Source organism: Leptopilina heterotoma, unplaced genomic scaffold, assembly GCF_015476425.1.
Source record: "Leptopilina heterotoma isolate Lh14 unplaced genomic scaffold, ASM1547642v1 Lhet_134, whole genome shotgun sequence".
Taxonomy (NCBI): Eukaryota; Metazoa; Arthropoda; class Insecta; order Hymenoptera; family Figitidae; genus Leptopilina; species Leptopilina heterotoma.
Window position 1 is genome coordinate 1,551,942 of NW_025110853.1, and position 15,064 is coordinate 1,567,005.

The 15,064-nt window shown below is 25.7% G+C and overlaps 1 protein-coding gene across 3 annotated transcripts; it reads right to left on the reverse strand.

The window, feature by feature from the left end:
* Nucleotides 1-915: 915 nt before the first annotated feature.
* LOC122513108 (dynactin subunit 1) lies at nt 916-15,023 on the reverse strand. 3 transcript variants are annotated; one of them, XM_043629357.1, is made up of 21 exons: nt 14,896-15,023; nt 13,981-14,328; nt 11,078-11,235; nt 10,888-10,920; nt 10,691-10,750; nt 9,757-9,904; nt 9,156-9,212; nt 7,949-8,086; nt 7,420-7,557; nt 7,065-7,304; nt 6,546-6,794; nt 6,359-6,475; nt 5,871-6,114; nt 4,850-5,132; nt 4,070-4,494; nt 3,733-3,969; nt 3,363-3,657; nt 2,882-3,077; nt 2,374-2,751; nt 2,126-2,287; nt 916-1,740 (listed from the first exon to the last, which is right to left on the reverse strand). In XM_043629357.1, exons 2-21 carry the CDS (start codon nt 14,146-14,148, stop codon nt 1,522-1,524), a joined length of 3,945 nt encoding a protein of 1,314 aa, XP_043485292.1. In that variant the 5' UTR covers nt 14,149-14,328; nt 14,896-15,023; the 3' UTR covers nt 916-1,521. The 3 variants fall into 3 exon arrangements, with proteins under 3 accessions (XP_043485292.1, XP_043485293.1, XP_043485294.1); XM_043629358.1 differs by lacking the exon at nt 9,156-9,212; XM_043629359.1 differs by lacking the exons at nt 10,691-10,750; nt 10,888-10,920.
* Nucleotides 15,024-15,064: the final 41 nt, after the last annotated feature.

Genomic DNA, 15,064 nt, shown 5'->3' on the forward strand with positions numbered 1-15,064 from the left:
GTTTTGATTTCAAAAATCATAATTTAATTTGTAAATTAAATTTAACATTTAAAAACATAAATATACCTATAATAGTTTCTCATAAATTATTGTAGAAAAACCAATTTTTATTAATGCAAAATACGGTAAATAATATTTATGTTATGTGGAATTGAAAAATTGATTTTTAGAAATTTTATATCACTTTTGTAGTAATAATAATTAGTTCAAAATTTTACTAATTAATTCAGATTTTATGAAAAAATTTTGTGATTCTATTTCTGTAAGAAGAAAATTATAATAAAAATTTTTTTAAATAATTGAATTATTTTGAAAAGAATTTTAATAAACTTTGAATAGCTTAGCCCGTATAAGAATATTAAATAAATAAAAAGTAATTGAATTTTTTCGAGAAATTTTATTCAAATTGTATTGAAAATAATTGAATTCCTTCCAAAAAATTTTATTATTCATGAAAATAATTGAATTCTTGAGAAGAATTTCATTAAAATTATATTATAAAAAATAATTGAATTCTCATAAAGAATTTTATCAAAATTTTTGAAAATAATTTTATTCTCTTTCGAAGAATTAAAAAAAAAATGTTTGAAAGTAATTGAACTCTTTCTAGAAATTTTATTAAAATTTTAAAAAAAATGAAATTCCTGTGAAGAATTTTATTACAATTTTAATAAAATAATTAAAATTAAAATTTAAATAGGTATATAAAAAAATTTTAAATTTAATAATTGATTTCCTAAGAAAAATTTAATTACTTATGAATATAATTGAATTTTTTCGAAGAACTTTTTTACATTTTTTTAAGAATATAAAATATATAATAATTTTTGTAATAAATAATGATTACGCAAAAAATTTTTAATTACAAATTTAAATATTACTAACTTAAAACGCATTAAAAATTACACTAATAAATCATTTAAATAATCTTTATTTTAACTTTTACAAGGCGATAGTGATTCGTATGAAATTAAGTACAAAAAGTTGTAGTAAAAAAATGTTTTATTACGAATGGAAAGAAATACGATTCGAAATTTGGAAATACAAAAAAGCGATTATTGCACATTGTCGTAATCAATTGAAAATCTAATTAAAATTGTCTATTGATGAAGTATATATGAGACGATTTTCTCGTGTAAATAAATACGATTTGCATTTTTTTCAATTAGTTTTATAAATAAATAGAAATCGCATAATTTTTTTTATCTAAGTGAGGAAATTTTTATTTTGCTATGATAAAGAACTAATTATTAATAAAATTTAAATAAAGTAATATAATTTTAAACTAGGTAAGTAAAAAAATGGTAATAATATACAAAGCTATTATATAATAATAAAATAGCGAATCAATTTCAATGTTTCGAAGAGTTTAGTCAAAGTCGTTATGATTTTTACATGGAAAAACTTCTATGACTTTGACATACTCTCAATTATAAATTAAATGTTTATAATATTTTTTTTTCAATTTAATTACAATTTTTTCAATAGTTCGGATAGACGAGGAATAAGCAATTTTTTTTCTTAATAACATAGAAGAGCGTGAACTTTACGTAATTCTTCAGTGCCAATATTCATTTTAAATGATTCCGATGGACCGGGATGTGGAATACCAATTTCTGCGACCATTGCTTTCTTTTTCTCGTTCATAGCAGCCACCATTTCACGACTTGGAAACACGGCGAAATTCGATTCGGCGCATCCACCTAAGGTCCTTTTCACTAATTCGCTACGAATTTCACTCTGAAAATAGTGAACAAAAATATGGATTTCAATATTTAGAAGAAAATTATATGTATATAAATATATAAAAAAAACTATAATCTATATTAATGAAAACCATATAAATATATGGAAGAAATAAATAAATAATAAGAAAATACAAAGCTTTTTTCATGAAGAAGCAAAATATTTAAATATTTAGATAACAAATACACAATTATGGTTGAAACAAAATTTATATTTGAAGGAAAAATGTTTAAATACTTACAAAACCAAATATTGAAATATTGGATATAAAAATGGGTAAATATTTAAAAATACTAATTATCTAAATGTTTGAAATTAATATTTATCTTTAAACTAAATTGTCTTTGTTATTAATTAGAAATAAATAAAAGAAACTTACAGCCAATTGATCGGTTCGTTCTTTCAAATTTTTGAGGTCCATTTTTCGCTTCAACAATTGATAAGCGGGCATTGCTTTCTCGAGAACTGGCGACTCTTTTGTTATCAATTTACTGCGAGTCAAGTCCGGAACTTTAGGGAATAATGCAACTTCATTCACTTCCTGTAAATAGAAAATTTTTACAAATTCTCAGAAAACTGAATTATTTTTTGCAAGTAAAAAATGTAAAAATATAAATTATTTTTCACCTTGACGAGTTCCGATCGTTTCTTCCTTAATTCAATTAATTTTGGATCCACAGTTTTCTTATCGATAACATGTAATGGACTCAATGATTCTAATTTCTTAAACATATCGGCAGCGAGTAATTTACATTTTTCTTGTTGTTCGTTATTCAAAGCTCCTTTTAGGGCATTAATTTGATTCAATAGAAGTCGATTATCATGTGATACTTCACCGGGCAAACTGACATCCAACGAACCACTTGTTGTCCCTTCTGTTCCCGATAAAGTTGTCGACGTCTTCTTTCCATAGGATTTTAATTTTTCCTTCAATTGTCCCTTCTCAGTTTCTAAACTGTCAATATCCGTTTGTAGATGATCCATTGTTTCTTCGAATTCTTTTTCCTGTGAAGAAAATTAAAAAAAATTATTTTATTTTTATTATCAATAATTATTATTAATTTATTATAATAAATGATAAATATTATTAAAATTTCAGTATATATTGAAACTATTTTTATTTTCGAGAACTTGCCTTTCGCTTGAGTTGATTTTGCGCTTCCTCTAGTTTCCTCTTCAATTTCTCGATGTTTAATTCATTTTCATGTTGCTGAGTGGCAAGTCGCTTCTCTGCTAATTCTTTCCTAAGGCTCATCTCCGATATTTCTTCTTGCTTCTCGCGTAAAGCAATTCTCGCCTCCCTTATATCACTATCTCTCGACTCCAGTTTTCTAGATATCAATTTTATCGAGATTATAAGCAAACACGAAGACGATAGAAAATACAATTAAATACAGCTGGATATTACGTGAAAATTAATAGAAAGCAAGAAAGAATATATAGAAAAGAAATAAAGATAAATTCGCAGACAATAAATAAGATAAAAAATTGATTTAAAAGAAAAAATAAGAGAAGAAAATAAATATAAAAATAGTAAAGTAACAAATACTTTAATTAGAGAGATCTCTAATTCAAGTTAATTAATGTCAAATAAATATTTAATAAAATATTTTTACCTGCTGAGTATTTTAGTTTCTTCGGCTTCTTTTTTGACTGTTTGTGCACGAACTAAAATTGGATTTGTCGGCTCGCCACTAGTCGGCTGTTGTTGTTTCAATGCATTACCAGAAATGGCCAATTCATTTTCGCATTCGGCCATTTTTTGCGCTAAATTAGCAGCAACTTGTTGAATAACTGTCAAGCTTGCTTTTATGGACGCTACAGGGCCTAAATCTTCCGTGTCATATATTTTTTCCGTTGACGCTGCGGCCATTTCCTTTAATTTCGAAGCAGTCAAACCCGAATCCAAATCTAAAAAAATTTAAATTATTAACTATCTTCCTCTATTTTTAAAAGATAATTAAATTAATTTTTTTCTATTTTTACCTCCATTTGTAGTAATTGCTTGAATAGCATTCTTTAGTAAATCCTGTAACGATTTCATAATTTTCGTTCCGTGTTGGTAGCAAGTTGTCAATTGCTCCATCCAATCTTTATCTAATCCCAAACTTGCTTCCGCTGGAGAAGAAGCTATCAAATGCTCTCGAGGTACTCTTCGTCTCGCGGATTTCAAATGTTGCTGAATTACTTCACAAGTTGTCTCCACATGTTGACACAATAATGCTGAAACAAAAATAATTTTAATTCCTAACTACTTCTCAATAATTCAAATAAGTAAAGTTAATTTTTTTGTCAATTTCAAATGTATTAAACAAATGTGTACCAATGTCACCGCCTTCGCCATCAATAAGTGTCTTGATAGCTGAGGCGTCTGTTGTTATTGCCTCGCAACAACTGCCTAATGTTCTTGTGCCGTTGATAACTAATTGTGCTTGATTAGCGAAGCCTTTCTCCTCAAATAAAATGGAGAACATTGTTGAAAAATATCCGCAACATTTCTCCACGGCATCCATTGGAAGATTTTCATCGAGTTGATCGCGTTTAACCAATTCAATTAGATAATCAAGACATTTTTCTTGCGCTGCCATTTCTGGATATGCAGCACCTGCCTTCAATAACATTTCCGATGAGCAATTATCCAATGCCGACTCAAAACAGCCAAGTGACGTTTGCAATGCATACATGTGACTGCAAAGACGTGATCTAAAGGCAAATTGAGCGACCGAGTGACCCTTCATTACGCCTGGCCTGAAATTTTTAGAAGAATAGCAAGTAATCGATAATTGAATTCAAAAGAAAACTAAAATAAAAATAAAGTAAGAAAATAAAATAAAGAAATAATTCGAGAAATCAAATTAAAAGTGAAAATAATCGAAAAATTGAATTAAAAATAAATTTAACTAAAATTTGAATGAAAAATGAAAACAGGCGAAAATTATATTAAAAATAAATTTACCAACTGAATCAAAAATAAATTTAAAAAACAGTTGAACTAAAAACGAAAATAATGGAAAAATTGAGTTGAAAATAAATTTAAATATTTTGAATAACTAAGTTATTAAAAAACTCAAGTTTATATTCAAGAAAAAAAGTAGAATCGAACCTGTCGAATTTTTCTATCTGTCGATATTTATCTCGCACTTGTGAGATTAAAATTTCTGTTTTCTTCGTCATTCTCGGAATGAGAAGAAGCATCAGTATTGCGTCGTTGTCACCGCCTCGAATCATAAATGCCGGTGGCATGAATGATAATAAATATTTAACGTGACATCGTGCCTCCTCAGTTTCCAAGCGACGAAGTTCCAAATCGACAGCTTTCGTTTGTGCTCGAGTTTCAGCGAATGTCTTTTGGAAATCGAGAATATCAGCCAATTGTTGTTCTGTACCTGAAAATTTTATTTATTCATTTAAAAATAGTACTTTATTTTATAAAAATTATTGTAAATAATAATAAAACAAAATAATTACAAAAATAATATTTCAATTTTCAATTTTGTTCAATTTTAATTCCATTTCATTTTAACTCAATTCATAAAATTATAAATTAATTACTTGTTATAAATTAGTTGTTAAATTAAAAAAACATTTAGTAAAAAATATATATGATTATTTCTTATAAAATCAAAAGGTTCTCATTATTTATTCACTTAACACAAATATCGCTATCAGGAATTAATTATAAATCTATATAAATAAAATCAGACTTTTGTCTGTACATTGCTTAGAATTTGTAAATTCATGTTTAGTTTTTCTTTGCGAGTAGTAAGAATTCCAAAAATGCCTATAAAAAAAAATTATGTATGTATGACTGTCCGCAATATTTTGTCCGGGAATAGCACAAAGACTACTTGACCGATTAAAACGAAACTTTACAGTCTCTTAGGTGTTAAAACCCGTCGAAGACGGGTACGACAGCTAGTAAATAAGAAAATATAAAGTACTTATAAAATACTCTCATTAAAATTGAATATAAAATTAGAAAATTGAAATTCATAAATTATTTTCTAAAAAATAGTCTTCGTCTGCATTGAAATGAAAATAAAATCTATTTAAAGAAAATAATATTTCTACACGACAATGCAAATCATTGTTTGTTAATTGATAATTTAGGAAAGAATAAAAACCTCTGTTTCCTGATTTAGTTGATTCTGTGCTTTGCATTCGTTGCTGCAGCTGGAGGCATTGATCTTGTAATTGATGAGTCAACTCTCGGAATTTTGCAATAGTTAATTCACGATCTGCGAGTGTTTCTAAAGCCGCGTCTTTGTGTCTTTGAGCGTCTCGCGCCGATCCCAACGCAAGATCCAATTCCTCACGAAGCTCAAGTTCCAATTCTTTCGACGATTCCGCGAGTTGATCTGACATGTCCTTTAAAACAAAAATTAAATATTTAATCTTAACATTAAGTCTAAATTAATTATTATCACTTCATTTCAACATAAATTTTCAAATAAAATAAAATTCTAAAAATTATTTATCTTTAATAATTTATTTTCTATATTCTAATTCAATTTCCTTCAATAAATTTATGTATAATTAATTATAATAAAAATGTAATAAGCATTTCTGTATTTTTTCTTTTTTTGAATTTATAATTCCGAAAAAGATGTACCTGCAGAGCTTCCAAGTCGGAAACAGCTTCCTCCAGTTCGGCAACTTTTTCCTCCAAGGCCATTTTCTTTTCGCCAAGTAATTCGACCATTTCTTCAGCTCCCAAAGCAGCATCGACCTTAATTAAATCGTATATACAAAAATTATAGTTTTTTTTAATTTTCCAAAAAAAGAGAGACAACTTTTACCTGTTCTTGCAGGTCGGCGATTTGGTGCTCCATTTCTTCGACTCTTGCGGATAATTTCTCCTTAGTGCGACTTAATTCCATAATTTCCGATTTCTTCTGTTCCAGATCTTTCTGAAGTTTTTGAAATTCATGTTTCTCGTGCGCGGAGAAATCTCTCATTCTCACAAGAGTCTCACGTAATCTGGCATTTTGCTGTTCCAGTTGTCTAACTTCGAAACTCGAAGTACCGGAAGCCGTGCCACCTCCCACCTTAAAAAAACTTTTTTTTTAATTTTTGATTGATAGAAAATAAAGTGAAAAAAGGTTTTTTTAAAAAAATAATTACAATAAAATGATATAAGATAATAAAATTAAAAATAACAAATAAAATTCTTAAATTAAATAGAAATTTACTCCACTTTAATTTTATATTAAATTTTGTTTAGTTTTCCAGTTTTTCTAAATTTAAATTGAAAATTATTTGAGACTAAAATACTTTTTCGTAGTAAAAAAAAGTAAATTGTTTTTATTGTCTCTTACTCTGTCCGACATTTCCGTGCGCAATATTTCTAGATCAAGTGTTTTTTCCTCCAATTTTTCCTTAAGTTGTTCCAATTCAATTTGTAATGTTTCCGCTTTTTCCTCCGCCATTTCTTTATCGAGGGTTGCCATTTCAACGGTTTCGGCAAAATCTGACATTTCTTCTTGAAATTGTTCTTTTGCTGCGTGCGCTTCACGAGCCTCTTGTTTCGCTCGTTGAAGATCTCTTTGCAAAAGTGCCTGCGAAAAATAAATTAAAAAATGAGAAAAAATAATTTCATTTTCAATTATTTTAAATCTAATTGATATAAATAAGTAGTTAGTAGAAAAATAAATTAACTGAAACTTGACTCACTTGACTTTCCATAACTTTACTCTTAAATTCTATAAGTTGATCCAATTGTATTCTTGTTTTCTCAAAATCTTTCATTCTCTCCTTGTCTTGAATTCGTTTGACTCTCAGCAATTCTACTTTTTCCGTGAGATCTCGAACCTGAAATTTTTAATTATTATTTTAATATATCTAATAATACAATATTATTTATTATTTGCTTTTTGTAACAACCGTTTTTACAATTAATTATTATTATTATTACCTACAATAAATTAAATTTTTTTTTGAATAAAATTTAACTTTTTCAATTTAAAAAAAATTTTGTAACTACCTATTTACATATGATGAGAAAAGTTTCTTAACCTTTTTAACAATTATAATGAATTTAATAAAACGTTGAATTTAACGATTATTCCAAATTAATTCATTATAATGAATTTAATATTTTTTTAATAGAACAATTTAGCAATTATTGCATAATTAAATTTTCAATTATAATAATGTTTTATTTAGTTTTCGGAAAATTTCTTTCTAAAAAATATTCTCAAACCTGTGATTTTAAATTTTCATTTTCTTGTGCCATTTGCATGTGCGTGAGTTTTTCTTCGATGTTACTTGAAATTGTTGTCGAACCTGAGATAGATTGACCAGGAACAAATTGTGGTTTTAACGTCTCCACAAAGCCCGTCTAAATTTAAAACAATTAAATGAGTTATAAAAACAAGAATTGAAATTTTCAACTTCATGTCACGTCAAAATTAACTAGTGGTTAAATTGTGTTTTTTGTTAAAAAGATTAATTATATCTACTGCTACCTAGTACCGTAAATCTGTTATTACTAGTAAAATGAATTCACGATTCTCTTTTTTAATTTAAAAAAAAAATGTAAAGAAAAATATAAAAATTAGACAAAACAAATAATTCAGAACTAAAAAGTAATTTAAAAATTAATTATTTAAATTTTGAATAATTTTGTTAATTCTTTTTTCTATCATTTTTCACATTGTTTTACTCATTATGCCAATTTGTTTGCATTTCTTTTTTCTATATAAAAAAATTCGATTTCTCTGAAAATTGCTATTTTCCTGATAATTAAACAATTTTTTTTTACATTTTGTTTTGTGTTTTCATTTGAGTCCTGATAAATCAAACAAAGTATAATTAAAAAACATTCTAGGAATATTAAAAGAAAAATACAATCGAATTTGCATGACGGCAGTGTTTCCATGTTGTAATGTACACCTAGTAGCTGAAGAGTAGTCTTTTTTTCTTATATTTTTTATAAAAAAAAATTAGTCATGACAGCAGACACCAAAAAGCTAATAATAATGAGAAAAGAAAGGATTATAGACGCGAGATAAACCCAATCTGTTAAATTATTATTAAGTGAATATTAATAATTAATATACAGTGACACCAGACATGAGAATGAAAGTGAAGTTTTTAATCAAAGAGGAATTCAGTTTCGATGATAAATTTAAGACTGTATACCCCTTGATTTTTTTTCTCTACGCATCACATAATGTAGAAATTAATGAAAAAAGCTGAGTGATTGTAATGAAGATGAGAAATAAGCTGAATATTTACCAATTTTTTTTCTTTGTTTTCTAAAATTACTATTTGAAAGTAGATTATATGAGTTATGAAGATTAAAAAGAACCATGAGGGACAAAGAGCTAGTCAAGGTCATTAAAGATGATTATTAATTAAAGAAAAAACTGTAAACAGTAGGTACTTAATTAATGAGTATTAATTACATTGTCATCTTGGCCCTTTGGCTTTTTGCCGGAAGGCGAGCTCGTGCTAGGGGACTTCTGAAACACGTACGTGCATTCCCATATGAATCCCATACACTTAAGGTTTTTTTTTCTTTTTTTTAAATTCAAATCTCCACTTCAAACCAGTTAAAAACGTGCGAATTTCTCTTCGATGGAATATCCAGTGAAAAACATATTTTTTTTCCTAATTTTATTCAAATTCGAAAGATTCACGGTGGCCATCAAATTAAAATTGTAAATATTAAAAAATATTCCATTTTACATAAAATATTTGAAAATTTATAATTTTATCTATTTTAATTAAATATTAGTTTACATTTTTCTCCTCCTCAAAACATTGAATATAATATTTAATTTATAAATATTAAAATATTTATATAAATATTTATAAATAACACAACATAAATATAATTATTTATATTGAATTATTATTTACATTATTAAATTAAATATTTTTGGAAAATAAAGAACATTTTTAGAATCAAAACATTTAGATTTGTGGACTGAAGAAACTCTCTGTGTGGATTGAAATCAATTAAAATCACGAAATTTCATAGTTGAAGGTAAGTAAAAAATATACCTCAACGAACGACGCCCTTTTGGTGATGGTGGTTGGTGCTGGAATAAGGGATTCGCCAACATCTTTTCGTTCGTGTGTGGAAATACTCAAATTCTCAGTACTAGGCGCACTCAATTGAGTTCTACTTCCTGCCAACGATAATCGTGAACTGCAAAACAAAGAAAACATACAAAAAAAATTAATATAAATTTCCAAATATCGAAATAAAATTCACAAAAGTTCAATACCAATAATTTCTAGCGTCTTCCTTTCAAAAAGCTTCATACAATTTTTTCCTCAAATACATAATACAATAAAAAATGCATAGGTTTCTTTTTTTTAAATCGTTTTAAACATTTCACTTCCGAATATTTCAAAGTACAGAGCTGAAAAATTTTTTTAGAGAACCATGCACAAAGTTTGTGCGTAAGCGTGTTTATTTTCTTTTTTCTTTTACTTTTCTTCAAAAACAAAACTGCCGACATAAAGCTTTACTACACAACATTTTTTTTCTGCTTTCGTGATCAACAATTGGAAAATTACAGAATAATTTTCAACACACTTTCCACAAGTGTAAAATAATTATTTCATGCACAAAGAAAAACAAAAGTAGTGTGATTCATTTGAAAATGTCTCATTGACATTTTATTTTACATTAAAGCAATTTTTTTACCAGAATATCGACTCTGAGAATTAAATAAAAAAATAAAATAGGGTGAGAAAAATAATTTGTATTTAAATATTTTTCTGGTAAATTTTTAACTGTTTTTACAAAAATTCAAGTAGTTGAATATTTCCTTCTTTTCGTAAAGTCGATAATCTTTGTTTAAACATCAAAAAGTCTTTTTAGATGTTGTGATATACAGACACAAAAGCTCGCGTTTGTTTGAAAATACAGAAAGCACAGGAGGCTTTTTTTTAAACGTCTACCTTTAAAATTTGGTCTCATTCTTACCCAGAAAGTTTGTCAGTTTGCTGACGAATAACTTGCGCTGGCGATGTTTTTCTTCTAACACTATTAAAAGCAGCGTATGAATATTAATATTTCATTAATTGAACCTCCATTTTTTTGTGCATTTTCGAATATTGAAAAAAAATTAACACTAATTGAAAAAAAACAGAAAAAATTAACACTAAGAAGGAAAAACTTACGTCGTCGGTTCGTTCCTTCTTCGAATGCTGATGCTAGCGTGAAAATAATTAATAACTGTATCTAGTACTTAAAAAAAATTCACTTATTTACATTTCATTACTGCTCCAAAATTCTTTCCTTGAATTTAAAGATTCACTAAGAAATTTTTAAAAATACATTTCTCTATATTTACTTGTGAATTTTTATTACCTGTTGAGACGACTTCTTGCTCTAGCTGCTCCACTATCATCGGGAGTAGTCGGATTACTTCCTGCAGAAGAAGGACTAACTGGATCAGCTCTATTTCCCGATTCGTCCAATAAAATAATTTGCGCCTGTCGCACGAACATTCCATGGTTTTCGGCACACTAAATTGTTTATTTATAAACAGTTAATGGTTATTTTTAAAAACAATTATTTGATAATTGTTAATAGTATTTTTTTTATTTGAAAAAACGATCTTCCATAAAAAGATAAATTATTAGTGGAACGAAATGGAAAAAGTTTTAGTTGCCACAAAAATTTAATTCTGTTATTCCCTGATTTTTCCCTGATTTCCAGACAAAATTTTGACTTTAGCCCTGACCCTAAAGAATATTCTGATTCACTCAAAAATTATTAGATACTCAAAAAAATGTTCTATTATAATTTGCGAATTTCTTTAAATATAAAAATTATTCGAGAACATCAATAACTTCTTTTTTAAATAAATATTTAATGATAATTATTATTTTTCCATAAGAATTAAGATTTTCAAAAATTTCAAATTCAATGATCCTAAAGTTCTGAACGTTCAAATGAACGAAATTTATTTATTTTCTTCTTTAATTTAAATATTTATTACAATAATTTTTTGTCGATATAAAATAAATGAAATATAAAGTTTCTAAGTGTGAAATTTAAGTTTTTAATTTTTATTGCAAACAATAAATTATAAAAACATTTCTAATAAAAAGTGTTTCGTTCATTTGAACGTTCAAAACTTGTGGATCATCAAATTCAAACTTTTTTGAAAGTCAACAACTTATAAGAATATAATAAATTATAAAACATGAAGATATCGATCACTTTGAGTCTTCGACTTGGAATGATTCATGTTTTATAATTATGTTCATCTTCATGTTTTATAATAAATTAAAGATTACCGAGTGATAATTTCATTATTTTATAATAATTATATATATAATATATATATATATATATAATCAATTATTTTTAATAATTTCTAAAAAAGTTCTTTGAGAATTTTCAACTCCATTTGTTTACAATTTAATTTTACGAAATTTCGATTATTCGGAAGTTCCTCAATTAAATATACCTATATTAGAAAATACAACATTTAAATAATTAAATAAAAATCAATTAAACTTTTTAAAAAAATTAATTCTGCAGAACTATTTGTTAAAGGTATGAAAAATTCAGATTTTCAAAGATTTTAATTTAAAACCTTTTCAAAATTTAATTTATTTATTTTAAATTTCAACTGAAATTCATTTTTAAATAAATTTTTATGATGAAATTTAACGATAATTGTCGAATTGTTCGTTAATAATAATAATAATAATAATAATAATAATAATAATAACGCAGCCTAATGTTTACAACATCTTTATAACTGTTAATTATTTTTAGTACTTTATGTACGAATGGGACTCAATGCCCGTAAATGAATAAATAAATAAATAAATAATTCATTTATTTAAATACGAAAATAAATAATTTATTAAATAATTGAATGTTTCTTAAAATTGAATTCCCATAAAGAATTTTATCAACAGATTATTTATAAAAATAATGGAATTATTGCAAAGAATATTATTAAAATTTTTGTTATTTATGCAAATAATTTATTTATTATGAAGAATTTTATTAAAATTTTTGCGAAGAATTTTATTTTTTATGGAAATAGTAATTGAATTCTCGGAAAAAACTTTATTATTTATGTAAATAATTTAATTTTTATAAAGAATTTTATTAATTTTCTTTTAAATAATAGACTTTTTGTGAAAAATTTTGTTATTAAATATAAAAATAAATATTTTATTGAATAATTGAATGTTTCTTAAAATTGAATTCTTTTGATGAATTTTAATAAAATTTTTTAGAATAATATCATTTTTCGAGGAATTCTTTTAAAATTGTGCTAAAAATAATTGATATTCTGGGATGAGTTTTATTATTTATGGAAATAATTGAATTTATGCGAAGAATTTGATTACTTTTGAAAATAATTGAATTTCTGCAATAATTTGTAACTTCTCCAAAATTCAATTCTTTTGTTAGTGTTTTTAACTAAAATTCTCCTATAAATTAATTAATTTATAATAATTAATTAAATATATATTAAAAAATTTAACTGATTTCGGAAGAATTTGAATTATTAAAATATTACATTTTATTATAAATTCTTTAAAATTTCTAATAAATTTCATCCAAAATTGAAATTTTATAAAATTTCAAATTGCAACCTTTTGAAGTTAATCTATTTATGAAAATTGTAAATGCAATTCTCTTTCCAAATTAAATTAACTTTGAAATATTTAAGTAAAATTTTTTATTAAATAATTTCTAAGTAATAATTTTATTATAGTTGTTCAAGAATTAAGTTATTTAAAAATAAATTATTGTCAAAAATAGAAAAAATTGAAGGTTTTGTATTAGAAATAGTGATAATATCATAGTTTATGAAGTAAACAAAAAAGACACCAAAATTCAAAATTTTCTTATGAATTCTAAAAATTGAATTTTTTCCAGTAGTGTTAATAAAAATCCCTGATTTTTCCCTGACCAATTCTACTTTGCCTGACTTTTCCCTGAATTCCCTGACCTGTGGCAACTGTGACCAAACTAAAAAAATTTTGCAATAACATGAATGAAAAAGAACCTTAAAGAAACTAAAATTTGAGACAAAATATACGAAAAATTAACATTTGCACTCAATTAATATCACAATTCAAAAATATTGCAAAAAAAAATTCGTTTCGAAACATAACCTTAATTTCGTAGAATGTAAACATATATATATATAATTTTAGGAACACTATTTTTAGTAGTAAATAAACATGAAAAATAGTGAAATATAGTTCAAAATTGTACAGAAAAATGAAATTTACCTTAAAATAAACTTGTCCTTTAATTGTTCCATTGTTTTTACCTTTTGCTTCATCGAGTATTACTCCAATCCATTTTCCCGAAGCAAACGAAGGATGACCTATATAAGCAATTACTCCCTGGCAATCTTTGCCAGCAATTTCAACTCTCTGACCAACTTTATATGACATTTTTAAAATATATCTTTCTATTGTTCCTTTTCATTAACTAAATATGTACGAAAATTTACAAAAATTTTTAATAATCAAAATTTGACGTCTTGCGTGAATAATTTTGACAGCTTGTTAGTAACAATTTCCTCCACTAGGCGGCACTCTTTTGGGGTCTTTAAAATCCAAGATGGCGGCACACTGAACAAAAGAATAAGGTAGTTCAAGTTGGGTGGGGGAAATCCAATATGGCTGACATCAGCTGATTTACCGGAGGACAAACAATGCATTGAATTCAATGGGACAAATCAGTTTTTTAACCATAACTTTTTAAATATTTATTTTTGAACCATAGTCTAATGGAAAATTATTCTTTATTTATCGAAATCTATTTTTTAAAACAATAAAATTTAATTTTTTGGTTTTATTGTTTTAAAAAATAGATTTCGATAAATAAAGAATAATTTTCCATTAGACTATGGTTCAAAAATAAATATTTAAAAAGTTATGGTTAAAAAACTGATTTCTCCCATTGAATTCAATGCATTGCTTGTCCTCCGGTAAATCAGCTGATGTCAGCCATATTGGATTTCCCCCACCCAACTTGAACTACCTTATGAAAAAAAAGTTCGTTAAAAAAATCTATTTTTACTCCAGTGTATACTTCGAAACAAAAATAAAATATTTGAAGTAATTGAAGATTTTTGCACCTACTAGATTTTTGTTATAAACAGGAGGAAGAAATTAAATTGTGAAGTAAGTGAGTACCTTTTAAAATAGAGATTTTTTTTTGCGGTATTTGACAATTGGTGACAAGGTTCACAAAGTCGTTTGACAAGAAAGCAAAGTAAATTTGAAGAAGAATTGATAAATTGTTCTATTATAAAATATGTAAACAAACTGTAATTTAAATTTTATGAAATTTTTGCGGTGAAAT

What these genes read in the sequence shown, in the direction of transcription:
- LOC122513108 (XM_043629357.1), bottom strand. Translation starts at nt 14,148, where the DNA reads ATGTCATATAAAGTTGGTCAGAGAGTTGAAATTGCTGGCAAAGATTGC. An exon ending in GTAAAGTTATGGAAAGTCAA is followed by an intron (nt 7,305 to 7,419) that starts GTGAGTCAAGTT and finishes TATTTTTCGCAG; the next exon opens with GCACTTTTGCAAAGAGATCT. An exon ending in GAAACTAAAATACTCAGCAG is followed by an intron (nt 3,078 to 3,362) that starts GTAAAAATATTT and finishes ATTGATATCTAG; the next exon opens with AAAACTGGAGTCGAGAGATA.